Source organism: Danio rerio, chromosome 20 (genome assembly GCF_052040795.2).
Source record: "Danio rerio strain M-AB ecotype USA chromosome 20, GRCz13ab, whole genome shotgun sequence".
NCBI classification, from domain to species: Eukaryota; Metazoa; Chordata; class Actinopteri; order Cypriniformes; family Danionidae; genus Danio; species Danio rerio.
Window position 1 is genome coordinate 46078869 of NC_141040.1, and position 27628 is coordinate 46106496.

At 34.4% G+C, this 27628-nt stretch overlaps 1 protein-coding gene across 2 annotated transcripts in view; it reads left to right on the forward strand.

The window, feature by feature from the left end:
• Window positions 1-503: 503 nt before the first annotated feature.
• The window catches only part of cep85l (centrosomal protein 85L), a 108848-nt gene continuing 81723 nt past the window's right edge, over window positions 504-27628 (forward strand). The window contains exons 1-2 of one of the 2 annotated variants that reach the window (XM_087298763.1): window positions 504-535; window positions 13550-13708. In XM_087298763.1, the coding sequence (XP_087154889.1) occupies window positions 520-535; window positions 13550-13708 (175 nt within the window). In that variant the 5' untranslated portion in view covers window positions 504-519. Of the gene's footprint in view, window positions 536-8761; window positions 9120-13549; window positions 13709-27628 lie in introns of those variants that run through there. The other variant, XM_087298762.1, reaches the window with a different exon arrangement.

Sequence of the window (27628 nt, forward strand, 5' to 3'; positions counted from 1 at the left end):
TAAATATTTACTTTCAACATTGACCATACCTGAACACTTGATTGTGATTGTTGAATGACTGCATTTAGTTGATTGTAATATTTTTTACACTTATTACTCTTAATTTGTTTGAATTTTTCTTTTTCCCTTTCCTTTTTATTCCTATTTTCCTATTTTTGTAAAAAAAAAAAAAAAAAAAAAGCTAACGATATGTAACAATTATATTGTAATTGATTTTTTTTTTTTTTTTTTTTTTTTTTACAAAAACAGAATGTGAACAAAAATATTAGGTGAGTAAATGGTGACCACGTTTTCATTTTGGGATGAACTATTCTTTTAAATTGGGAAATTTAGATCCAAATCATTGTGATGAATGTTGACATTATTTTCGTGACACTAAGGAAGTGATTATGTCACACCTATTCAAAAAGTGTCAGTGTTGTGTTTGTTGTCATCTCATTGGCTGACAGATTTCCCCACGAGGTAACGTTTGCTCAAACACCACTTCCTCCCGCTACTTCTCCATAATGTGCCTTTCTCATGTCGACCAACAACTGTAAGTTTGCCATTTACACATCTATATTTCTGCTTGTATTTTTCTGTACACTGTAAAAAAATACTGAGCTCCACACAATCGAGTTTTGTTGGGACAACATAAGGGAATTAAGTTTAAGTTTTAAGGAAATTATTAAACTTGTTAGTTTTCACAAATTTAAGTGGATTGAACATAAAACAATGAAGCTGTCCCCAAATAAATCAAGAATTGTGTTGTTTCAGCTTCAAGTAGTTTGTACAAACAGTAAACATGGCAAATAATATCATAAAATGGGCCATTGCTACTGATTTTGACACTAGAATTGATTTAAATCAATTCTGTCATCTGTCAATTCTCTGTCATAGGCTTTGAGATGCTTCGTTATTAACGCAGATGACCCTTTTAATGCTTTGCTTGAACGCAAAGGTCATGTTTTAATCATAACAATGCAAGAGTTAAACAAAACATCCATGTTTTATATTGAATTATGGATCGTTTTTGTATTTTTAAAAAGCATAGACTATGTTTTTTGCCATTTTCAAGATATGTTTAAATTCTGAATTGCATTCATTAAATGAAATACAGTCTAGCCGTTCTTTGCAATATCTACAGGTTGATAGTGTTACTCTGCAGGTCTACTGTGTTGAATGCAGCCGCTGGTTTCCTGGCAGAGAGACAGGAAGTGGGGGTTGGGCGCAGTCTGAATTAGCCCGATAACATGCACAAAAACACTGATTCTTGATGCCCTGGTTTGTACGTCCCACATGCTCCAGACTGCAGGGAATTATTCATGTAGTTCTCTCCCAAACCCCCCCCCCCCCCCCCCCCCCCCCCAAGTCTGGTGACAAAATATAGGAGTGAAATTGTCAACATGAGTGGCGTGCTAACCTGTCTCTCTGAGAGGAAATGTGTTGTTTTGGTCGAGTAGCAATAGTGTTTATTCATTTGCAGGGAGGTCAAGCGCCTCTGCTCTGTAAAAACACGATTGCACGGTTGGAAATGTGAAAATGTTGTTTATGGAAAATGATCATTGAAATGTTATCTTGCTGTATGTGATTGGGGTTGATTTTTCTGTGCTACAGTATTGTGTAGTCAAGTTTAACAGTGGATTCTTAACATTGTAGGTGCTGATGTTTCAAACAAAACCAACAAACTAAAAAAATCTAACTGAATTTGATTTGTTTCAGTAAGTTGGTAAACACTCTACACTGTAAAAAAAACTGACAAAAACTCAAGACAACAAATATTTTTATGTTGCTTTAACTTATTTTAATAAGTTAATCCGGTTTCAACTAAATGTTTAACTAAACTAAAAGTAATACAAAGGCCCAATCCCAACTCTATTTTTGTACCCCTACCCCTTCCCCTTGGCCCTTGAAACAGAGTGTGAAGGGAAAGGGGTACCAAATTTAGCCCTAAGAAATGGGACAGCACTACAGCACCTGCACACTTCATCATATGTCATCGCAATCTCTTACTTCATATGAGATCGACAATGGCAACTGCTCAAGTTGCATATTTGGTATTTATCTTCAGGAATTTACTGAAGCCATGTATTATGTTATCATAAAGATCAAACGTGGCAATAAGATTGTAACTGTACTGCGCATTTGCACAGTGGCCATATCCATCTATCTAAACACACGAAAACAACATTAACATTATAGCGGACACTGCAAGAAGCCCATTTCCAGCCAATAGACTTTTTTAACAGGGTATTCGATTGTCATTGAGTGTCAGAATGTTGTGGGACTGCTATACAGGATTTATTGTTAGGGATTATAGATTTAATGGTTTTATTTCAGCTTTTTTGTTTTTTTAAGCATGATTGTAAAATACGAATACCATTATGAATGTATTAAAACATGCGCTTGTTTGTTGTAAAAATTTGTAATGACAAAAAAATACTCATTTGTGCATCTTCTGACTTCTGGGTGCAGCTTGTGGCTGGTGTATTTTGGGAAACTTTCGTACCCCTTGGTTTCGAGTCTGGTCCTAAAAAATCATAGTTTCGAGGGGTATCCAGCTCTTCCCCTTAGCCCTATATCTTCACGCTAAAGAGAATTGGGACACCAAATTTTTTTTAAAGAATTGAATTGAATTGAGGGTGGCGCAGTGTGTAGCAATGTCGCCTTACAGCACGAAGTTCGCTGGTTTGAGCCTCAGCTGGGTCAGTTGGTATTTCTGTGTATGAGTTTGCATGTTCTCCTCCTGTTTGTGTGGGTTTGCTTCGGGTGCTCCGGTTTCCCCCACAGTCCAAAGACATACGCTTCAGTTGATTTGGGTCAGCCAAATTGTCCGTAGTGTATGTGTGTGAATGAGTGTGTATGGGTGTTTCCCAGTGATGGGTTGCAGCTTGCTGTGGCGACCCCAGATTAGTAAAGTGATTTAAGTGTCTTAAATCATTTTAAATGGGTCTTAATTTTTCTCTGTTGAATTAAAGCTACCAAATCAGTCCAACATCCATCCAATCACCAACAATCCATTTAATAAACCATTTTTTTATATATTAAGTTTATATATTTTTTTAATTTTCTTGCGAAGAGAGACAATAGACAATTGCTGTTAGACATTTTAACAGCAATTTCTCCAAAGTAATTCCCAGGAATTCCCAGGAAAAAGAAAAACACACAGTTTCTCATGATAATAACAAAGCCATATATCCCTTTACGTTATCTTCCATTAAAAAAAAAAACTCTTTACTGAAGTATTGGGGAGTAGGCATAATATTTCTAAATAGGCAAGAAATGTAAGGTTTTATAACACAAATGGCCAACAAATAAATATATATATTTATAATATTTATAAGCATGTAATGTGTAAGAATATTTTAATGATTTATATTACATTTTTTATTTATTAATTTATAATATAAATAATCATTATATATATATTTATTTATTTATTTATTTATTTATTTATTTATTTTTGGCAAGCAAAAAAAGCCTAAAATGTAATTTATAATGGTCTTAAACTGTCTTAAATTTCACTTGATGAAACCTGCAGAAACCCTGTCTATAGTTCTCTGGGTGGTTGCTTGGCAATTATTTATTGTTCCAAGAGTCGACCTTAAAGGGTTCACAATGTTATGTTTTTCTTGGTGGTTGACAGCATTGATATATGGTTCAATTGAGTTTTGAGTAAACTACAATATGTTCTCAGATTTGGTTGTTAGGGTGTTAATGGGGGTGTTTTGAGTTCTATGTAGTTGCTGGTTATATGTTCGTGGTGGTTGCTACTCTGTAAAACAAATGCTGGGTTCTACACAACCGATTTGTGTTGGGACAACATGAAGTAATTAAGTTCACTTATTAGTTTTTACAAATTGTGTTTGTTACAAAGTGGATACTGTATAACAATTAGATTGCCCCCCTAAAACTCAAGAATTCATTTTTAAATGAGTAGTCTGAACAAACAGCAAATGCCTTTTTTGTGTATGTAGGTTGTATCTTTTTGACCCAACTTTCTTTAATAGTCAATCATTATTTGCTTTCGCTCATGTTCTGCTCTTAAGTGTATTTTTCTTATATTTTTTCAGAAGTCAGGTCACTTCTGTAAGTAATAGCACACCTCTTCCTGATAAGCTGTATGATCTGAGCTATCATTCATTTCTATTGTGCAACAGCCCAGAAAAAGTTATGCGCTGACATATTATGAGCAGTAGAAGTGATGCCTCTTGGCTGCATTTTGGCTGTATCACAGAGCGGTTCAGAAAGTGTGTGTGTGAGTGCTCTTTGTTTTGTGAAGTGTAAGGTCTCTGTGTGTGGAGTGAGTGGGCCAGAACTGTGCTTCTGTTGTGTGACGACAGACCTCAGTGTCATCCAGTACCACAGCTCTATAGTCTGCAGGAATGTCTGCTCTGGGGTTTTGTTCACCTGCTCGGTATGGGTTTATATGCACAGGTGGTGTTTAGCAAGACACAGCTTGTAGCAGAAGCCTTTTTTAAAGACTTTGCTTGGTCTTAATGAACACACTGTCATTTATTTACTCTCTCAATTGTTGGTTCAAACCTGTTTGATTTTCTTTTTTCTACAGAACATAGTTTGAGGAATAATATAGTAGTGGTCGCTGTTTTACATACAGTTGCTATAAATGGTGTCTAATGTGTTTAGGTGAACTTCTGAATAGGATCTTTGTTGATGTAATTCACTCATGAAACGGATTTGATTATCAGTGGAATATTTTCAGCATATTTTTGCAAATGTTTTGGTTTTTCAGATTTAATTTTATTTGAACTTGAAGCTTAAGACTATGATATTTTCATTAAGCCCCAATTTGCACAACGCTATTTAAAATTCAAGAGTTCACACTTACCAGGATTGCTCCAGGATGGGCCAGCCCAGTCACCAGAGATGAACATTATTGAGCATGTCTGGGGTAAGATGGAGAAGGCGTTGAAGAGGAATCCAAAGTCCTGCATGTACACTTTCTTTGCCATTCCAGATGACTTTATAAGTTATTTGAGTCATTTCAATGATGTATGGATGCAGCTGTAGCTGCTGATTAATAATAAGGCATGTTAAGTGGGGAGTCTGAGCTCACGTAGGTCTCGAGAGCTCCACTGGGTTAGTTCTTTGGGCCTATTAGTGATTATTGGAAGTTGCCACAGTGTGATAGACCCCTAAATGAAAGGCATATGTTTGTGCATTGGAAGCCTAGAGCTAAATGCTCATATACTGTGCCAATTTGGTTTAATCAATTCACTTATACTGCATGTCTTTGGACTGTGGGAAGAAACCAGGGAACTTAGGGGAAACCCATGCGAGCAAAGGGAGATCATGTAAACTCCCCGGCCAGGGGTTATCTTGTTCAAGATGAATATAACTTCACCTCCCTTGTCCAGGAGGAATCCAAAACAGATGCCCGAGCCACCTCAGCTGACTTCCCTCGATGTGGAGGAGCAGCGGCTCTACTCCGAACTCCTCCTGGGTGACAGAGCTCCTCACCCTATCTATAAAGGTGTGCCCTGCCACCCTGCAAAGGAAACTAATTTCGGCCGCTTGTATTGGTGACTTTGTCCTTTCGGTCATGACCAAAAGCTTATAGGTGAGAGTAGGAACGTAGATTGACCAGTAAATCAAGGGCATTGCCTTTCAGCACAGCTCCTTCTTCACCACAACGGACCGATACATTGACTGCATTACTGCTGCCGCTGCACCGATTCACCTGTCAGTCTCGCGTTCCAATCTCACATTGCACAAATCTATTACATTATTTCATTTCCTTCTTATTTTCATTCTGTACAACCAGTGAGTGACCAGTTAAGTTCTTAACAACTTTGTCTCACTCACACACACACACATTTGTTTTTGTAAATTGTGGGGACATTGCATAGGTTTCCATTGTTTTTAAAGTGTACTAAATCACAGGAAACAGTTTTACTTTCTGAAAAAATCTCATTCTGAGTGTTTTATAGGCTTTTTGAGAAATTAGGACATTAGCAATGTCCTCATATTTCACCATCTTCTTGTAACTGTCATACCTAAGTTATTATACAGATTTATGTCCTGATGTCACAAAAACACTTACACACACACACACAAAATACAAGCCATAAAGTTTACAAAGTGGGCGAGTAATTAATACATTGATTTTGGGGTGAACTGTTCTTTTAAGAAACATTACATCGTTTTAAATGAAGTGCAGGTCAGCTCCAGCTCTAATTGTCAATATAAGCACTTTATGCATACTGTAATAAATCAGGTTAATAGACCCTGAGGTGCTTACACAATACTGCGGAAGTATTTTTTTAGACTGAGCTTTCGTTTAAACTCAATCTTTTTATTAATACAGATTATCTCTTATTGTCAAAGGGATACAATAAACCCTGATAGAACTATGGTTTGCACCTTGAATGATTCCAGCACAAGCTATAAACCATAATTGTTAATCTAGAGTTGAATTTGAAGCCTGTGTAAATAGCTTGTCCACAGAACTGGATAATTGGAATTGAATGCATGATCTTAATTAAGACATCATGGACAACTGAATTTTGATAATACACTTGTTATGCAGCCTTTCACCAGTTTAAATAAACCCAATTAGGCAAATAACTAACCAATGTTAGTCTTTGTGTGCAATTAGAATTTTGACGTGTAGTGTAATTATTTTTTCCAAACACATAAATATATCAATTTTTAATTTTAAAAAGTTGTTGCATTACATTAACGAGTGAATACATGTGACAATTGTTTCCTCGGTTATCATGATAATTGTACATTGATGTAATGCCATGTGTTTTGCAATACGGATGTTGTGAAAAATCAGGGCCACCATCCCTATGTTTTGTGCATTTATATGTTGCGCAAGAGAAAAAAGCAGAGTTTCCTGCGTCTCTCTCGGTAGTTCTCCTAAGGGTTTGAGTGTAATGAGACAGCAAGGTAAATAGATGTGAATACTGCAGAGGAATGTGAAGAAATGAATGGCCCATTTGGGCAGCTTGGACAACAACCCCTAAGTCTGTCAAGCAGGTGTGGAAACAAACAGCCTTAAACAGCTTTAAATATAAATAGTTGTGCTGTGTTTCCCTCTAGAAGAATGTGCCATCTGAATGGGGGTGGGTGTTCTGGTAGATTTCAACCATTGCCATTTTATTTTATCCACATAGGATAATGGAAGTCATTTAAGTTATTTAATTTTGGGGTGTCCCTGAGGATGGAGGTAAAGTTTGTTTTATATTTGCACATTCGGACTTTAACCTTTTTTATAGAATTTTTGAAATATATTTGTAGCAAATTCGTAATAGGGAGTTGATATTAGCAGCCAACGACTATCAAAGGCAACATTGTGCATGGTCAATGAAATAGTGCTGATGTTGTGTTGAAATTATTTGCGTGTGATTTCAGACTGAATATTCGAAGTAGCGTGCTAAACAATATAGGGAGCAAGTCACAAGTTGTCATATTGTGTGCATAACAGTACGTCATTATAATTAATCTGTATTAGACTTTTTAAATTCTGCTGTACTATCCAACACGAAAGTCAGAATGTGTGAATATGAAACCAACTTTACCTCAGTTTCCTGAGGGGGGACAAATCCCTTATATAATCTATCTGTCTGTCTGTCTGTCTGTCTGTCTGTCCGTCCGTCCGTCTGTCTATCCATTCATCTGCTGTTCTAGCGTACTTTTTATCTATTGTTCTATCCATCCATCCATCCATTGTTTTATCTATCTATCTATCTATCTATCTATCTATCTATCTATCTATCTATCTATCTATCTATCTATCTATCTATCTATCTATCTATCTATCCTACCTATCTATCCATCTATCTATCTATCTCTTTTCAAAATATTCACTCCATCTATCCATCCATCCATCCATCCATCATCCATCCATCGTTCTATCTTTTTATTGCTCTATCTACATTTTTATCTATTATCTAACTATCCATCCATTCTATCTATCTATCTATCTATCTATCTATCTATCTATCTATCTATCTATCTATCTATCTATCTATCTATCTATCTATCTATCTATCTATCTATCTATCTATCTATCTATCTATCTATCTATCTCTTTTCAAACAACTTCACTATCCATCCATCTATCATTCTATCTGTCTATTGCTCTATCTACATTTTTATCTATTATCCATCCATCCATCCATCCCCTCTTTTATTCTTTGTCTGTCTCATTGCTCTTTTATTCCATCTGTTAGTTAGTTTCAGCATTATTTTTCTTTATTGTAAAATAAATAGAAAAACATATTTTATTGCACCATTAATGATTATTTTATGTTTTAAAAAGCAAAGTGTGAACTCTAATTAAAAACTAAACCATAGAAATTAGTTATAATATACTCATAAATCAAGATATAAATTAATTCCTCAGAGTTTAAGGTCAATATTATTAGCCCTCTTAAGCATTTCCCCCCCAATTGTCTAAAGAACAAACCACTGTTGTACAATAACTTGCTAAATCAACCTAGTTAAGCCCTTAAATTGCACTTTAAGCTGAACACTACTATCTTGAAAATATCTAATAAAATATTATTTACTGTCACCATGACAAAAATAAATCAGTTATTAGAATGAGTTATTAACACCTATGTTTAGAAATGTGTTGGAAAAATCTCTCCCTTAAACAGAAATTAGGGGAAAATCATACATGTGGTCTATAATTCAGGAGGGCTAAAAATTCTGACTTCAACTGTAGTGTGCTCCTGCGGTGGCTCCGCCTTTCTGCTCCCGGTGGGCGGAGTCAGTGTCGCTGTGATTGCGTTTCTCCGTCAGCGTCTCTGGAGGAGATTCTGCGGCCAGTGAGATCACATCCTCGCGATGCAGCTGCCAGCGAGTCACAGTGCGAACAGCACCGCTTCACAGTAACTCAAATCTGCGACATTTGCGCCAGCTTTTCAGGAGCTACAGCGTCGCGACACACGGAAACGCTTCATAAACGCTTATAAAAACGCAGGTTCTTCCAGTCACCCGTCACTATGGAATGCGGTTTGACTTAAATTCCTCCCCCTCTATCTTCTTGGTGGGATCGCGCATTTTCTCTCGGTTTTTTGTGTTGGGTCTGAGGCTTGAGTCACTGAGACCGAGCGCGATGTGGGCCAGGAACGACTTCGAGGACGGTTTCGACGCTTATAAGATTGGTGAGAATATATCCCTTATATTTTGACATGCTGTAAGGCAGATATATGTTTATAAGGACAGCCATGTTTGATCTTGGACTGGCGCGTGTAACGGCGCGTGTATTGTTGTTCCTCGCGCTCAGCTTGTGATATATTAGATAATTTGATGTTTTCTCGTGGGCTTTGTGATGTTGTTGTGCGTGTGCAGTTTTGACGGCATCATTTATGGCTGTTTTGTTTAAGTCAATGGACAGTTTGAGGCACAAGGGTCTCTATAACAGGATCTGTCCCTTTAATAGAGGAGTCTCTGTAATGTATGCAGTGCTGTGGCACACAGATGTCATAATTGTTCCTATGCATGTGTGCGGTCTCTGAATTTTTGGCATGATTTGTTTAAGACATTCACTTGGACGTCATTCAGTGTTACAGGCATTAATATAAACAAAAAAATTGTCAGGCATATTAAGAGTAAGGATCATTTGGTAATGATACTCTGGAACCCCAAAATAATAATTAAATCTAAATGTTAATAAGTATGTTGATTGAGTTTTATGTAGATATCTGTTTTGACGTTTTTATTTTCACAAATGCTATTTGAAACTTTAAGATACTTTATTTGCATAGATCAGTTATTACCATCTATATAAAATCACTTAATTTTACCCTATATGGTTAATTAGGTAGTATTTTTTTTGTAAAATGTTTCTGAGTAAAAGGTCTGACCCACTGAGAATGGTCACTATTATACTTAGTATTATAGTAGTATTAAAGATTTCAAATAGAGCTTTCTTAACTTTTCTAAAGTTATATTGAAGTTTTGTCTAAAAATCTATTCAAATATGACATCTAAAAAGATGAACAAAATGAACAAAATGATGAACAAAAAAATTATCTAAATAAAGGACTATTTTTTTGGATTGATTTTATCCTAAAGCAAAGTAAACTGTAATTTCTAGAAAGATATATCTCATAAATACTATGCTATACTATACTATACTATAGTTTCAGGTTTGTAGCTTCTAATAATGTATGAAAATTAATTTCTATGATCTTTTTACTGTTAAAACATTTAAATGCTCTAAATTCTGTTAATAATTGTAGTTTTTCCTCTCAAATATTGAATTTTTTAATTTCTTGCCTTACATTAGGGCTGGACGATATCGCAAAAATGCTATCTCGATAATTATTTTCCATATTGAAAGATAACGATATATATTTCGATATAAGTTGCTAATGCTTCCAGATTTAAAAGACTAACCCAACAATGACTAAAGCCACACAAATTAAAGGGGCCATTAAATGGCATGACATATTTTTGGCTGATAAATTTTCTGCGGCAAAATATCTCTAATATCAACACACATTTAGTTTCCCATTGGTGTACATTTCAGCTGTGTGATTGGCTCTTCAATCAATATAGAATAAAAAAGTCCAGAGTTTATCATTTTTATTGACAAATTTTATTGTGATTCGATATAATAAAGTTTATCGGCCCAGCCCTAGCTTACATGCATCTTTAGTACAATATTTCAGTATTTTTTGCTCTCTTGTGTAAATCGCACATTAATTCAGTGCTGATTATTCTGTGTTGAAAGTTGTCTAAATATTGAACAGCGATGCTACAGATTCAAACTCTCTGCCAGTCGTCTTAATAATTCATATCACATTGCATAACTGCTGGTGGGCTAGAAGAACGCTTGGTGCCCCGTCAACAAGCAGCTCTGTTTACCCAGGATATTTACAGATCTGCTACTCTGTCATGATGCCTAATGTGGATCACTTTCATATGAACTACTGTGAACTTGAGGTTTTTTTTCTACCTAGGAATTACGAGGGTCTAATTTGGGCTCTGACCTTAGTGATTTTCAATGAGTTTTAGCGTCTTCACATGAAGCATCTGAAGTATTTAACTTTTCATTTTTCTGTAAATTAGCTCTGTGATGTAATGCTGTTTCAGGGAAAAGTACTTGAAATTCCATTTTTTGCTTTTCCAAAGATATATATTGCACAATAAAACTGCATGTGTTAGGTGTTTCTACAGACTGTACCTACAAAAGAAGAAAAAAAAAAAAAAAAAAAATATATATATATATATATATATATATATATATATATATATATATATATATGCATTGTTTTTCAAATACTTTGCAAGTATTATTTAACAATAAAGGAAATCAAAGGTAGCAGTCATATGCACCCGTCAAGCGCAGGTTCACATATTAGAAACAATGGAAAACATTTTAATTGAAAAATGCATTCTGTGTTAATGGTCTCTGAATAGATAAGCTTAGATAGATAGGTCTAGAGAACATCACATGTGATAATGCATAATGCATTGTTATTATTACTGTAGTTATTACATGGATCATGTGTAACAAGGTCAAATAAACAGTTACCAAATATAAAATAATAATATATTTTCTCAGTTTTTCTGTTCATCTTATTGGAAGCAAATCATAGATGCGCAAGAGATGTTGGCAAGAGAGATTTCATATACCATTTTTTCCCCTGGCAGGCTTTATGGAGGACAGCCTAAATGGTGGCATCTAAACGGATTACACCTTAGAATAGATTAGGCCAGCACACATCGGGGACAAGCTTTTTAGCACAAGACTGACCAATTGGTTCACTGAACTTGACCTTATTTTGTGTTTGAACTGCTCAAATAGGTAAATGACTAGGGATCAGGTTTAAAATCTTAATAATCATAAGAACAGTTTAGGTGTTATTATACATGTTAAAAACATTGTGGTGCTTTATTGGATTGTTTTTGTATTTTTTGTTTAATATGAAGTAATAAAACACTAGTTATAATAAATGCAGGTTACATTTAATTTTGTTGTCATTGTTATCTTGCCATGAAATAGCCATATATAGCTCATTTGGCAATAAATAAACATACTGAATTATTTAACTACTGAGGGAAAATATGAAATAACTACATGTACTTAATATGGTTAGGGTTAGGACATGGGCTAGGTCTTGGTTTAGTTGCAATTAATTATGCATAATTGATTAGTACGTACTGTAGTAAAAAGAAGACCTTAAAATAAAGTGTGAACTGATTGTATTATTATAAATCAATTTACTAGCATTTTTGATCAGATTAATGTGTTCTTGCTAAATAAATTAATATTGATTTTTTTCAAAAATATTGGCTCTAAAGTCTCTTGGTGAGAGAGACACATTCCCAATGGTTCAATCCGTCTCTTTTGTCCACTTTTTGACCACTTTTCTTTGAATGGAAAGTCTCTGGACTGATGTTCGGACATTTTCTAATCTTACAAATAATCTATTACCGAATAAATACCTGTGAGCACGAATGAAGTCAAATTGTAAAAGATACAAAACGCTACAGCTTTTAATTTCCGCTCTGATATCTGTAGGTTTGTGTTAAAATCAGGACTGTTTTTAAAGATTGTGTGTGTTTCATTTACAATTTTACATAGCAAAGCTTAAAGTGCACCATGCTAGTGCACATCAACACCACATACTGAATCATTGAAGAATTAGGTCAGTAGGCTGAAAAGTAGGTGATTTTTTTTTTCCAACCATACGAGCATCTATGAAAGCAATGTGAACAAATGTGTTTTCAACCTCCTCTGGAAGTGGTCGAAAGCATAAATGCTTCCGCTTAAAACGTTTACACCTGCATTTAGCAATTAGCGTTCGATTGTAGCTGAATCTAAATAAAATGCATCTTGAAGCCAGGTGTAAATGTGGCCAAATGTTTGCAGTTCTGTAGTACTTAAGCAAAATCCAGTTTAGGGCTGAACAATATATCGTTTGAGCATCGATAGCGCAATGTGTGTATCTGCAGTAGTCACATCGCCAGATTTGATTGTTTATTAAAGAAATTGTTATTTAAAATAACTAACTAAATAAATAAAATATACAATGATAACCATGCAATTTTACATTTGATGTTCAAATTTTTTATTTTTTTTCCCCTGAGTTACTTGATTACTGTTAGACCAAAACTATAAAGCACCATTCATTTGTTTTTGCATGTAATTTATTATGATTTATGAACTGCATAGAAAAGAACTTAAAGCATCCTGCCAATCTAAATCAATGAAATCTTTCCAAATAGAGCTATCCAAATCATCTGGTGAAATTATATTCATATCGCAATATATTCATTCATTCATTTTCCTTGCGGCTTAATCCCTATATTAATCCAGGATCGTCACATTGGAATAACTGCCAACTTATCCATCATGTTTTTACGCAGCGGATGCCCTTCCAGCCGCAACCTATCTCTGGGAAAATTGCAATATATATTGCAGCTAAACAAAATAATGCAATTTCAGATTTTTCTAATATCGTCCAGCCCTAATCCAGCTGCATTTCCCAGTTGTTTTGTGTTATTGGATGCTCAAATAACTGTAAATAAAAACAACTAAGTGGACATCTTCCATATTAACCCTCATCTGTTTGTTTCGTAGGTTCGAGCACGTCCTCTCCTGGATGGGTCCCAGGTTGCGACTCGGCATGGCAAGCATCCTCTTCTGCCACTGGCATTAGCAGCCGCGGGCGCCGTCATAGTGCCGCCTCAGACAGTGGTGACACCGGCATCGGGACCTCATGTTCTGACAGTGTAGAAGGTACGAATCTTTATGTGGCGTAACAATGCTTGATGCCTTGGTTGACTAGTCTAAGGGTGCTTTCACGTCTATAAATCGATTGTTTTGTTCCAAAACAGGGTTTAAAATTGTTACAATGTTACTTTTTGTTCTTGGTGCGGTTTACTTTCACATGGCAAAATTTCTAAACGGACCAAAATTGTTCAAACAAGTCACGAGTGAGTAAACTCTCCTCACATTTGTCAGAGTTTGGTTTATTTTCTGGGATTCCGCTCAGCTGTCATACGCCGTCATTTTAATCTATGCTTTCATTTTGAATAGTGACACCCACAGATTTAGCCATCACCAAATACAAATCAGAGGTAATAATATTTCATACATAGCCTCAGTTCAATTGTCAAGGGTTGTAAAATATATAGTGGTTCTATATCAGAAGTTGAGTTAACCAAAAAGTTAATTATATTATATAGATATTGTATATTTTTTAATAGTTCAGTCAGACAGCATGCTTCCACTTTCGTATTCGACATAAAATGCACTTTTACCAGTAGAAATGATATCTCTACTCATCATTCTCTCTTCCAATAGGCATATACAGTTAAAGTCAGAATTATTAGCCCCCCTTTGAATTTTTTTATTATTATTTTTTTTTAAATTTCCAAAAGATGTTTAACAAAGCAAGAAAATTTTCACAGTATGTCTGATAATATTTTTTCTTCTGGAGAAAGTCTTGTTTGCTCTATTTCGGCTAGAATAAGAGCAGTTTTTTATTTTTTAAAAACAATTTAGGTCAAAATTATTAAGCTTTATTAGTTTTCGATAGTCTACAGAACAAGCCATTATTATGCAACAACTTGCCTAATTACCCTAACCTGCCTAGTTCACCTAATTAACCTAGTTAAGCCTTTAAATGTCACTTTAAGCTTTCTAGAAGTGTCTTAAAAAATATCTAGTAAAATATTATTTACTGTCATCATGGCAAAGATAAAATAAATCAGTTAGAGATGATTTATTTAAACTATTATGTTTAGAAATGTGTGGAGAAAATCTTCTCATCGTTAAACAGAAATTGAGGGGAAAAAAAAACAGGGGCCTAACAATTCCGACATCAACTGAATATGCCTTTTATATATCCATAATCTATGATATAGCTTGGTTAGTCTGTTAAATCGTATTGCTTTTCTCACTTCGATCAATCCGCTCTAGAGTTAATTTCAACCGAGCTGAGACCACCTATTCTGGCGATCTCGAACTGATTGTTTGGAGCAGATTAGAGTCAACTGTGGGTTTCATACATGCTCAAACGAACCAAGCTAACGGGGCAAATGCGCCAGAATGTGTGTTGTGAGGTGTGGAACACATTATTGATTGGCTGCTTGCAATTCATGGCTTTCGCAGACAGGATTTTCATGCAAGCTCATTACAAAAAACAAAGAGCCAAAAGTCATGACCCGTCCTTAAGCATCGCTTTAGTCAGACAAAACCCTAATCAAGATCTTTGAACATCAGCTCTAGTTTCTATCGCTAAGAACAGTAGAGCTTCCAGTTGATTGTTGATTTTTGGGATGTCATCCTGAGCTAGCGACGGATTGTCAAAGCAGCTAGAAATAGGTCACGCTTCAGTGTCTCCTAAATGTATGTAGGCCAATGTGTGCAGTGGCTTATGGGTAGAGATTATACGATGATGAGTAATGTGAAATCTGTTCGGTTTCTCTCTTTTAACATGAATATTTGCATCTAAACACACTGGTTCTGGCAGAAGAGGATGCCATGGCCACATGTGTATTTATTAGGGCCTCAAGCTGATCCTTCAAACTGAGCCAAGCTTTTTAGTTAACATGTTAGACAACATGGGACTTATAAGGTCAACCAAATACAACTTCAGTTTAAACTAAGAGTTTAGTGTAAAGAATGTCTGCATGGAAATAAATTAGAAGTGAAGAGAAAGTTATTGTCTTAATACTTGAAATTGTTCATTCACGCAAACATGAAAATGTTGTCATTGTTTACCTCCACTGGTTACAGACCTATAGGAGTTTCTTTCAAAACACAAAAAAGAAGTTGAACTAGTTTAACTCTTTATTTTAACACTGGGTAAAGAAACTTTGCATTGTTAGCATTGCTTTTTAATTGAGGATTTGGAGCAGAGATAGGACCACTTGAACATATTTTGGACAGTTATGTAAACAGTTGTTTTAGGAAAAGTTGGGAAGTGTCAGTTGTAGTGAAAAATATAAATTTATTCTTATTGTTGTCCAAAAATCTTGATATCAGTCAGCAATACATATTATGAAGATGCACATTCATGCATAATCCTGCTAGATGCTCTGCGCCAATACTTCTTTCTTGCGATATCTGATATGGTCATTCATATTGCAGTGTTTATAACTACTAACAGCTTAGCAGCTATAATCACTTGAAGGCAGTTTAAAAGTAGTACATTCACTGAAGAGTTCTTCATGCATTATGCAGGATAATTCAGTGCAAGGATGTTTCTTTGCATTCTAAATAAACCAATGGACTTCATTTGCAAACAATAATTGAATGCCAGTTAAATTTAGCCATTCTACTGATATTTATTCATGAGGTGCTGGTGGTCCATATCTAGGCTTTCAATGCTGATTAGTTCCTGTATCTCATCAGAAGTCATAGCTAGCATTATTATAGCGTTGTTGTTTTGGTTTGCTAAAGTATTAGTTCACCCAAAAATTTGAATTATGTTACTAAGTACTCACTCTCATGTCACTCTAATCTGATCCTTCACATTGAGCCAAGCTTTTTTGGTTAACATGTTCGACAACATGGGTATATATATAAGGTCAAGCAAATACAACTAGCAATGTCTGCATTGGAAAAATTTAGAAGCAGAAAGAAAAGGGAGCTAGTGAAACTTTTGAAGTTTTTGAAATACTTTTAAATTGTTATTTCACACAAAAATGAAAATGTTTACTCACTTTACTCCTCTTGTTACAGATTCAGTTTTTTTTTCCAAATACATCAACAACAAAAAAGTTTCCCCTTCATATTTTTCTTTGTTCATCTTTGAAACACGAGGCAATAACAGGATTTTTGATTTGGGGTGAACTAATGCTTCAACTAATAGGGCACTTGTTTTGTGCCTGAGTGGTACAGTACGTTACGGTTCGGTATGAGTCACCTTTATCAGGCTTGTGATTTATCTACCCTTGTGGTAGGCATGGTGTATGACAAAGTTGCAGTCGAGTCATTGTCATTCGAGGAAATATCAAAGTAAAGCTATATGGGTCGTGTATCATACGAGAAGCACTTCTTACAAAACAGATGCTTCACAAACATAAATACTGTTCTGTAAATGTTCATTACTCACCTTTCTATGAACATAATTTCATTATAACAGCAGATCTATGAATAGCTTAATAGCTTACTGTGATGCCTGCAGTTATATAAAACAAATAAATAAATGCAACATGTATGAACACATACAGACACTTACAGTCTCCAGTCTGTTACTAATTACAGAAAAAACTACACACCGCATACATTTAGTTCTTTTTTGGGTACAAAAACAACACGCAACATACAGTCAATCTGTATCTTTATTCTTCACCAGCACATATGTCACGTTATAACATAATTTCATCATTTCGAGTTCATAATAGTTCAAAAGGACTATTGCAATTGCATTACATATGCGTGTCTGTGCTTCTTTTTGGCTTTGTAGCGGTTCATATAGACGACGACAAGGTTTATTTGAGCTCAGGTCGACCATGGCTCGGTATTATATGTATATATTATTACGATGTAATGTCTGGGCTGTGTATTTAAAACATGGGAGTTCCTTTATTTTGTTCTCCTGGCTTGTGCACGAGCAAGTAATGTATCTCTATCAGGCCTCGAAATTGCGACTGTTTTGGTTGCATATGCGCCCAAAATTTTACCTATGCGACTTCAAAATATATTTGGGAGCATGTGTGCGAGTGCAAAAAATTGTTGTATGCGACCAGTTTTTACTGTTTTTATTGGCCCACTACTGCTCTAGCACTGAAATATCAGCTGTCAATCACTCAGCCAATGCCCTCTGGCTTGGGATGACAGAGAGAGCTACTACCGCGAAAATCTGTAAAGCGCTGAAGATGAGAATGAAGATGACACTGACAGATTTTCTGTGGGATGGAATTTTCAGGTAACTGCATGCCACATCTTGCACAAGATCTTCTGTTTAATGCTTCATATAATCGCCAGATGCTGTACTCTATGCAAGTGGCAGCTATATGTCAAATTTAACACCACAGTCACCATCGCAAACGGGCTGACATTGACTAAACTATTATCGCTACTCATGAAAATTATTGCTTTTAACATGACGTATGCATATAATAAGGTACAGTATATTTCAAAAACATCTGTGCAATATTAGACACGACCCGTGAGAACAGCACAGTTATACCGTTAACAGATTCATTCATGTCAAGCAGTGCGTGCAGGGCCGGTGAGCGCTCCGTGTACCTTTTGGTCACTCAGTTATGTTATAAAAATCTATTTTCTTGTCATAACAAGATTTCGTTGAGACATATTTTCCTCACGCTTGCATATATATTTCTTTGCTTGTTAGTTTGATTAGTGTTGATTTCAAATGCAATAAATATGTTTGTATAAAACTTGTAGTAACGCTGCTTATAAGTGCGACTAAATTTTGGCTGATGTGCCTATTTTTAAAGTTAGGAGCACCGGTGCTATTAAGCAAAAAGGTTAATTTCGAGCCCTGTCTATAAACCAATAGCGTTCAGCTGTGTGTCTGGCTCCGCCTTTTGGTACCCATTTGTTGTGCTAGGTACTATTGCTAATTGGGTACCCTAAAAGTGGTATGGTACTGTTTGCTTTTTGGTATCTTTTGATAGTGGAAACGAACATAAAAGCGTACCGAACTGTACTGTACCGTATCACTCAATAGAAATGGGCCACTAAACTACACTTTTTTTTTTTTTTCCAACATCATTCAACAGAAAACCTTTTGTACACTTTACCCATTCATTCGGTTTCTATGTTTTTGTGGTCACTAGGACAACTGTGTGTTCCCCCCATCAGTGGAACTCAATGGGGTTTTCTTTGCCCCTGTTTTATAAACATAATTGTTTCCTAGGGCTGTGATGGATTTGTTCTCTGGCATATCATGTCTTTTCCAGCGTGAGCTCCCAGCTGGAGGCGCATCGTCCTGCCCTACATTTCAGCATCTAATAGCCAACATCCCCATCTCACCATCCTCACCCTACTTCCTGTCCCATTGCTGTCTAAAGGGAGTTGACGTCTGTCTGGCTCAGGGCCACAGGAAGACTGTACAGAGCCGTCGAGTCGACCGCGGTCATGCTCGTATTGATCAGAGCTTGCTGCTTTAATTGATCTCTTTATCATTAGTGCAGTAAAAACGCCTCCGCTCTGGGCTCAAATCAAGGTCAAGCACAGACACATGGCTGCTCGTACATTGCTTTTAGGCTGCTGTTGTTTTTGAGATTTTGGCGAAAACTTGTGACTTCATTGAAATGATCCAAGGATATAAACCCGGGGCTTTATTTTAGTGCTGATGTAGATGCAAGCCGTCAGTGTGAGTTGGCTCCAGAAGTAGGACAGATCTGCTCTGGAAACATCTGTAATCGTTGTGTAGGATGAGTGCCGTGATATCACTGCATGGCAGAGAAAATAACTATGACCTCCCCTGCAATGCTAGACGTGATGACTAATCTCCAGGACTTTGGTTCTAAGTCTTTACGACTGACTAATTTTCATTGCTGATTTGTAAAAGGATGTCTATTGTGCTTTTAACAATTTTAAGTGTGTAAAGTCGCTGCTTGAGCATAAAAAAGATTCACAAAAGGTGAAGATTCTCCAAAGGGAGTCACTTTCCATATCTGTTGATGAACTTTCTTAAACCCCTTGAATGTGCTCTTCACAGGCACATCCTTCTGACACCTGAGACTTCAATTATACAACCCATTTAAATATTGCTAAAGGATCATGAACATGGTTACATGTTACATGGTTTCTGCTATATTAATTCTTCCATGGTGGGGCACCACACCGAAATTCATCCCGCCACGGCTACATTATAGCTTCTCATTCAAAACAATTAGTCGTTGTTGTTTTTTTAGGAAATCTGCGGGCAAGCAAAAAGATTTGCATGCTCCGATTACATAAATGCAATCTCAACTTGTAATACTGCGCTCACGCCATTTGTCATTGATCTGTGTAAAAGGTCTGCCGCCACTTAGAGGAAACACTGTGTGAAGATGTTTCGCATCAGTTAAGTCAACATTAGTATGTATGGGTTCCCATGCTTCTTTATAGTAGTTGAATTTTAGACATGGAAAGCACTTAAAAGCAAACATAGGTCATTGAAAGGGCTTAATTTTAAAGTGTATGGTGTTAATTTAACAATTGTACTGTGTTGCTTTATAAAACTGAACTAAAAAATGAAAAAGTTCCTAATAAAAAAATCATACTTTTAAATCTTATACAAGAACTATGACAAATAATGCATTTCATCAATATTTCAGAAATCACATTTAAATATGAACAGTATTGAGGTCAATTTATTGTATTAAATTTCTTTGAACATGAACATTTTTGGAAATGACACATTCAAAACATCATTTGTTCTGTCATAACATGAGACTGAGTACTTCGATAATGTGCTGGTGTCTAGTTATTGTTCATAAGACATTGCTACTGAATCATTTGGTCAATTTGTGAGACCATGCAGTTAAGTGATCACGATGGGTCGTGGTGGCAGTAGTGTTGGCAGAGGTACAAACTTCTACATTTCAGTATAAAAATGTAATTAATATTATTTTTTTTTACTATAGCAGCATTTTTCTGGTTGTGTTTTATGCACTGCTGAGTGAATTCTTGAACACTGCCATTGTGTTCATATGCTTAATCGATATGACTGTGATTAGCTGTAATGAGCATTGCTTTACAAGTGCACTTACATCGACATTGAAAAGTTTGAATGCTGCGTCTATTAGCTGATCCGTCAATGGATTGATGCGGCTTTCTAATGACAGACATGACTTTTAAATGTGCCAGTGCCCGATGATGTTTCTCTTCCTATGAAGCAGACGCGTGTTTCTAAATTTATAAATAATCACTCTTTAAATATAAAAATCTTGCATTTCCTCAGTTTTCTAGTTAATTAGTCTCTCTCTGCTGCTTTGTTCTATCACAAACCCTCACCTTCTGCTCACAGCTTTCCACACACATTTAAATTGCATTAAAAGAAAGTTGAAGTAGACTTGAACTGAAAAATCAGAAATTCATCATGACCCTTTACATTTTGTTGCTTTACTTTTTGGTGAGCCTGTAAACAGGAAAGTTTAAATTTAAATTCTAATTTAGGGTTTATTTTTGTGCTGATCGTTTCCTCTTTTATAGCTCAACTAGATTAACACAACTAAACCAGAAGTTTCTTTTCAAGTACGACTGTTTTACTGCAGTGAGACCAGGGTGATTTTGCAGACAATGCTATAGAGCCGTGCAGGGCAGGGGAAATCTGATAAAGAAAGGCTTACGAATGATTCTCCAAAATAAGCCTCTTTGTTTTAATCTGGCCATGTTGTGCTGTGCTCAAGGAGGGTTTCATGCAGGCCTCAAGTCCTTCTCTTCTAAATCTTTCTTTCATGAAGTATTCTAATGCAGACTCGCTGGCTATAATCTACATGAAAAAGTGGTACTATTCTGGGAGCCTCTGCAAAACCGCTTGATTTCAGCTCACAATTGGCTTATACCATTTTCACTCTATTAAACTTTAAAACTGCATTTACTGATAATGTACAGACAGCAGCACTCTAATTTAATAGCTATTGTCCCATTTCCTTTTTCTTGGATGATTTTAGCAGTGTACTTCATCACATTTAGAGTTATAGAATCTGTTGAATATATTGCTGTCATGCAGTAATCTAAATTATATGGACACTTTGCTACTATCTGATTGGCCCCCTTTTGTTCATGTCTTCATGGCTAAAGGCCTTGAGTTACTACAACATGATTGGTTGCTTTGTTGATATATGCATATTTGCTTTAATGAACAAATGTATATAAAATAGTGGACGGTGAGGTTAATCCTTTCTTCCTAGTAATGTTTGGGATTCATTAATTTAGTCACCCACTTACATTGATTCAATTTTTCAATTCAGGTTTATTTGTATAGCGCTTTTACAATGTAGATTGTGTCAAAGCAGCTTCACATAAATGGTCATAGTAACTGAATCAGGGTAGTTCAGTTTTTAGTGTTTAAGTTCAGTTCAGTTTAGCTCAGTTCAGTGTGGTTTGAAGTCATTATTGAGAGTCCAAACACTGAAGAGCAAATTAATCAATGAGTAGCTTTTTCAGATCCTGAACCATGCAAGCCAGTGGCGACAGCGGAGAGGGAAAAAAAAACTTCACCAATAGGAGAGTAAAGAAAAAAAACCTTGAGAGAACCAGACTCAGTTCGGCACGACCATTTTAATTTTTCCGCTGGCCATTGCTAGTCAAAGTAGTACTGTTTGGGAATCAGTAATCTACTGTAGTTCTCATTTACATTGCTATTGCTAACTTCTAGTCAAAGGCCTTAGCTTCTTTGTGCTTTGAGATTATATACTATGGATGCTCTCTCCTCGTGTGGATTTCAGAATTAGCAGACGGCCTCATTACGGTTCATTAGAAAGTGCTGTATATCTGTGTGCCTGGGGACATGTCCTGCATTGAGGACATCCTGTCATATTGCAGTCAGTCAATTTGAGCTCAGATGCATCGAGACAGATGCATAGTCACCATGCCTCAAGCCAGTCAGCTTAAAAAGGCTTATGAGAAACTGTATTTACAATTCGATACATGGGTATTTGGCTGATATGATGAAATGGCATTGGTTGGGTGTTGCAACTGATTGTTTATAGTTGCGCCGTGCACCTCACATGTTATAGACACATTATTAGTTCTTGCAGTCAAAACTTTTGGTTTTGGTTTTGTTGACCCCAACTTTATGTGTAATATCACCGAACATTAAATACTTTTATGCATCAGATTTTTATTTCACAGATGCTGGCTTCAATTGGATGACATGACATTATGGTGTGATCCTCTCTTATTTCTTATTTTGTTGAGGATATGACACACAAATTCAAAACAGATTAATTAATTAATATATCATTACTAATTAATATTAATAAATATAATTAATTAATATATTATTTATTGATTTAAATCACAAAATCATTTTTTTTTACCCATTCTTTGTGGATACAGGGTGTCTGCAGGGTCTTAAAGAATTAAGAGTTGATAAATCCATTTAGAGAAATTTAAAGGCCTTAAAAAGTATTAAAAAGTCTTAAATGCTATTTTACAACTATTACATTTTGTATCAGTATGCTAAAGTTTGCCTGAATTTAACATTTAAAGCCTGAGATACTATGTAATTTTTCAGAAATCGGTAAAATCCTGCTAGATTTGACACCACGCTGCTTTGTTTACTGCAGTAACCAGGGAAACACTGTTATTTCTGCTGTTCTATAGGCAACACCTGCTGGATTAGCATTTTTATTCAGTCTATGAATAATGTTTTATCACAGTATTTAGTAAATTTACTGCAAGTTAAAATGTCTGCCACTTAAAATGTATAGGAAGAGTCTTAAAAAGGACTTAAAAGGTATTGAATTTCATTCTCTGATTCTTGTCTATACCCTGGGATATTAAAGATTTATTGTATTTTTTTTTGTTTATATGCATTTTACATTTGATAGAAAGGGATATTTTCATTAATAGAGTTTTAAATTGTCACTCTTTTTAACATTTGATGTTGTAAACCATTGATTTTTTTCAGCTGAAGGAATATATAGAAACTACATATCTGTATGTAAATATAGATGTATGTGTTAAGTTGTTTTATCCATCTAACAAAGCAATTTTAACCATTGTGAATGAATTTGTTCAGTATTACGGCTGTTATCAGTTGTCATCTTGCCCTTCGGCCCACCAATGGTCTCATGACAATCCGACTTTTCCATGCAAGTCGACTTCATTCTCAAAACCCCACCTAAGCGTCCGGCTTTCCTGTGACACGCATCTAACCTTGAGAAGCGTCCTCTTGCAGATTAATTTACCTACTTTCATCCACCTTGAGGATCAGTATTCCCTCTCTCCAAATGAGCTGCCGGTGGATGACCTAGAACAAGGCTTAGGAAATTCCTTTCGTTTTGAACCAGGACGCCTCGTGACCCGAGTCACTAATTATACCTTTCTATGGGCAGCAGCGGAAGTTTCGTAATTACCCCTGTGGGTCCTTTGGCTCCATTTAGGGCCTTCATTCTTGATTTAACAAGAATATTCATATATATATATATATATATATATATATATGAATATATATATATATACATATATATGAATATATATATATATATATATATATATATATATATATATATATATATATATATATATATATATATGAATATATATATATATTTTTTTTTCTTTCTTTCTTTTCTTAAAATAATATAATTAAATAAATATATCCTAATATTCCTATTTAGATTATTTAAAAAAAATCATTAAGTATTGATTCCGAATGATATGAAACATTGAATTATGATAATTTTTTTTTCTGTATTGCCCAGCCCTGACTATTTTCTCTGACCAATCGGTGTCACTTTTTTGGTAATGGTACGGCTTGCTTGAAACTTCAACCAGGGTGGTACTCAAAAAAACACTAGGTAATAGGTAAGGAATGCCATGAAAAAGACCCCAAAAATGAATCGCACTAAACTAGAATGTGTCACACCATGCAGTGGAAAGCCTTTAGAAAATTTTTTTTTTCATTGATTAAATGAATGCTAACAAGTCAGTAGTTTGACATCAAACAAATTACATATATTTTTATATCACTTTTCCAGGGCTGAGGGATGCTTTACAATGTATGTTCAAGAATCACAATGAAAAGGTAGACAATAGTGTCAAACAATAGTTTTATTTAAGAGTTTATTTATAGTTTCACTATATAGATTAAGCTAGGGTTGTCCAAACTCGGTTCTGAAGGGCCGGTGTCCTGCAGATTTTAGCTCCAACTTGCCTCAACACACCTGCAAGGATGTTTCTTGAAAGCGTAGTAAGAGCTTGATAAGCTAGCCCAGGTGTCTGATTGGAGTTAGAACTAAACTTTGCAGGACACCGGTGCCCCAGGACTGAGTTTGGACATGCCTGGATTAAGCAAAACAAAGCAGAAAAGAGTCAAGCACATCAAATAAACAACTTAGGATGCAACGTTGTGGAATGAAGTGTGTTTCAAGTAATGAGTAATGTTGTTGATTTATGTAATTCTGGATTGAACTTGTTGGGTGGAGATACAATGACTAATCAATCTATGTACTATAAAATGTAACACGAGTGATGAAAAAAATGTCGCGTCTCCCTCCCTTCCTAGCTTTTATTTTTTCAACAATGTTAGAAATATTTTATTAATTATTCATTCTTTAAGTATTGCCTCTTTAAAAAAAGTTAACTAAAGCCTTCCTTGTTTGTAAGTTACTTTGGACAGAAGTGTCTGCTTAATAACTAAATGTAAATGAAAACGAAAGGAATATTCAAAAAGCATCTCATGGTAACACTTTATTAATAATCATGTGTTATTTACAATAAGATAAATAATCCGAATACTAATGTCCATCTGAATGTACTCTGTGTGTCTGAGTAATGTCTCCATCTTTGTCACTGAATGTTGTTTTAGTCAGCCACTCTAGTTACATGCACTTATGCAACGCAGTAGGCCGGTAGGTGTCATCTTGCTGTGTGCGGATCAGCTGTGCTTGAAGGGAAACGTGAGTCGCATGACTTTTTAGCCAAGAATAAACACAGAGGTGCCCGAAGACTTGCTGGAAAGGATGCCTTGGATGCCACTGAAGCATCTAGAAATAAACAAGAAGCAACTTTAACTAAATGACATACCTGTTTATTTGTAGCTAATTAAAAAAAAAGGTTTTTAGCTTTTAAGAGCAGTAAGTCACATATCGGTCCTTGTTATATTTACATAACTTCTGTATTTGGATAAAGCAAAATGTAGGGTGAGCTAGGGTTGTTGTTGTTGTTAAAAACTAAAACTAATGTAAAATTCAGGTGGTTACTTGTAGAAAAATAAGTATTGACTAGAAAATATTTATTTATTTGTTATTGTTTTTATAAATTGTATTTTAATTATTTTTAAAGCTGTATCATCAAAATATATTTGTGTTTTAGAGTAAACTTTTCTTTTTTTATTTAATTCAAATTGACAGAAAAAAAAGAAAATTTTTAATTCAATTAAATTAACATAACCAAAACACTAGAAAGTAAACATTTTTTATTTATTATTTTTATCTGTTTTTCTAAATTGTATGTTTAATATTTACGCTGTTTTCTCATTTTAGTTAAATTCAGATTATATTCACATAAAAACCAAAAACTAGAAAATATTTCATTCATTCACTGATTTATGTATAGTGCTCAGCTTAAATCTATCTTTTAAAAACATATTTTTAATAGGAAGCTCTACAATATTATTTGTGTAAATACATTACACTAGTCAGTACTGAAGCCTAATCTAGAGCTCATCTAACAAAATACCTTACGATAACGGTCCAAATCAAGAAAAAAAAAAAAAAAACAAATTCTATTTCAGAATATGTTTGGTAACTAAAATATTACTTTAATAAATATATCTGTTTAATAAATCTGTTGTGTTTAAATGCACCAAAATACATTGCCCATAAATTTACTGAGAAATGGATTAAAAAAAAACATTTTTAAAACGGGCTGTTCTCAATTATAATGAGCACTGTATTTATTTTTCTAAATTGTATTATTTTAATTTTTTTAAGTTGCATTATAAAAATTAAGCTGTGTTATTGAAATATACAGTTTTACTCTTCAATAAATGTTTTTGAGGAAATTTTTCTATTTTTTGTTTAATTTAAATTATACTCGCATGAAAAAAAAACTAGAATATATTTATTTATTTATTTTATTTTATCTGTTTTTCTAAATTGTCTTATTTAAAAAAAATTGTTGAAAAAAAAAGTTGTATTATCAAAATGTATAGTTTTACTCTTTTTAAAAAATTTCTTTAAGGAAAGTTGTGCTTTTTTGTTTAATTGAAATTATATTGACATAGAAACAATAAAAAATAGAAAATGTATTTGATATTTATTCTTTGGGATAAACCCCTTGAGATGTACCATCTCATTTTCAAGGGGGTCCTAAAATTAATCACAAAAAAATATTTATTTGTTTGATTATTTATTTTATCAGTTTTTTAAAATTCTATTATTTCTATATTTTTAGGCTGTATTATCTAAATATATTTTGTACTCTTTAATACATTTATTTTTTGAGGAAACTTTTTTTGTTTTTTGTTTAATTCAAATTATACTGAAATGAAAAAAAAAAACTAGAAAAAAAAAAAAATATATATATATATATATATATATTATCTGTTTTTCTAAAAAAATTATTTGTTAAAGCAGTATTATCAAAATATTTGTAATTTTCTTTGTAAATGTTTTTTTTGTTTTTCTTTTTCATTTAATTCAAATTATATTGACATAAAAACAAACAAAAAACAAGCTAAAAATAAGAAAATAATAATAAATAAACAATTTCTAAAAACTTTAAATGAAAACAAGGAAAATATTTAAATGCCTTTATTCATGTATTTGATGTTTATTTGCTTTTTATAAATAAATAATGATATATTAACTAGTAATAATAATTATTATTTTTGTTTAAATTTCCCAAGTTTTGAAGTGATAGTCTGTGTTTTTTTAATAAGCTTTTCAGCTTTTTCCATCTGTTTCCGTAGTTGTTGGAAATTCATATTTACAGTGACACAATAATTGTTTTTGTTAAATTAATGTTTTTAATCAGTTTTCTTTGTGTCTTCTAATACTTTTATTTGCTCCTGAT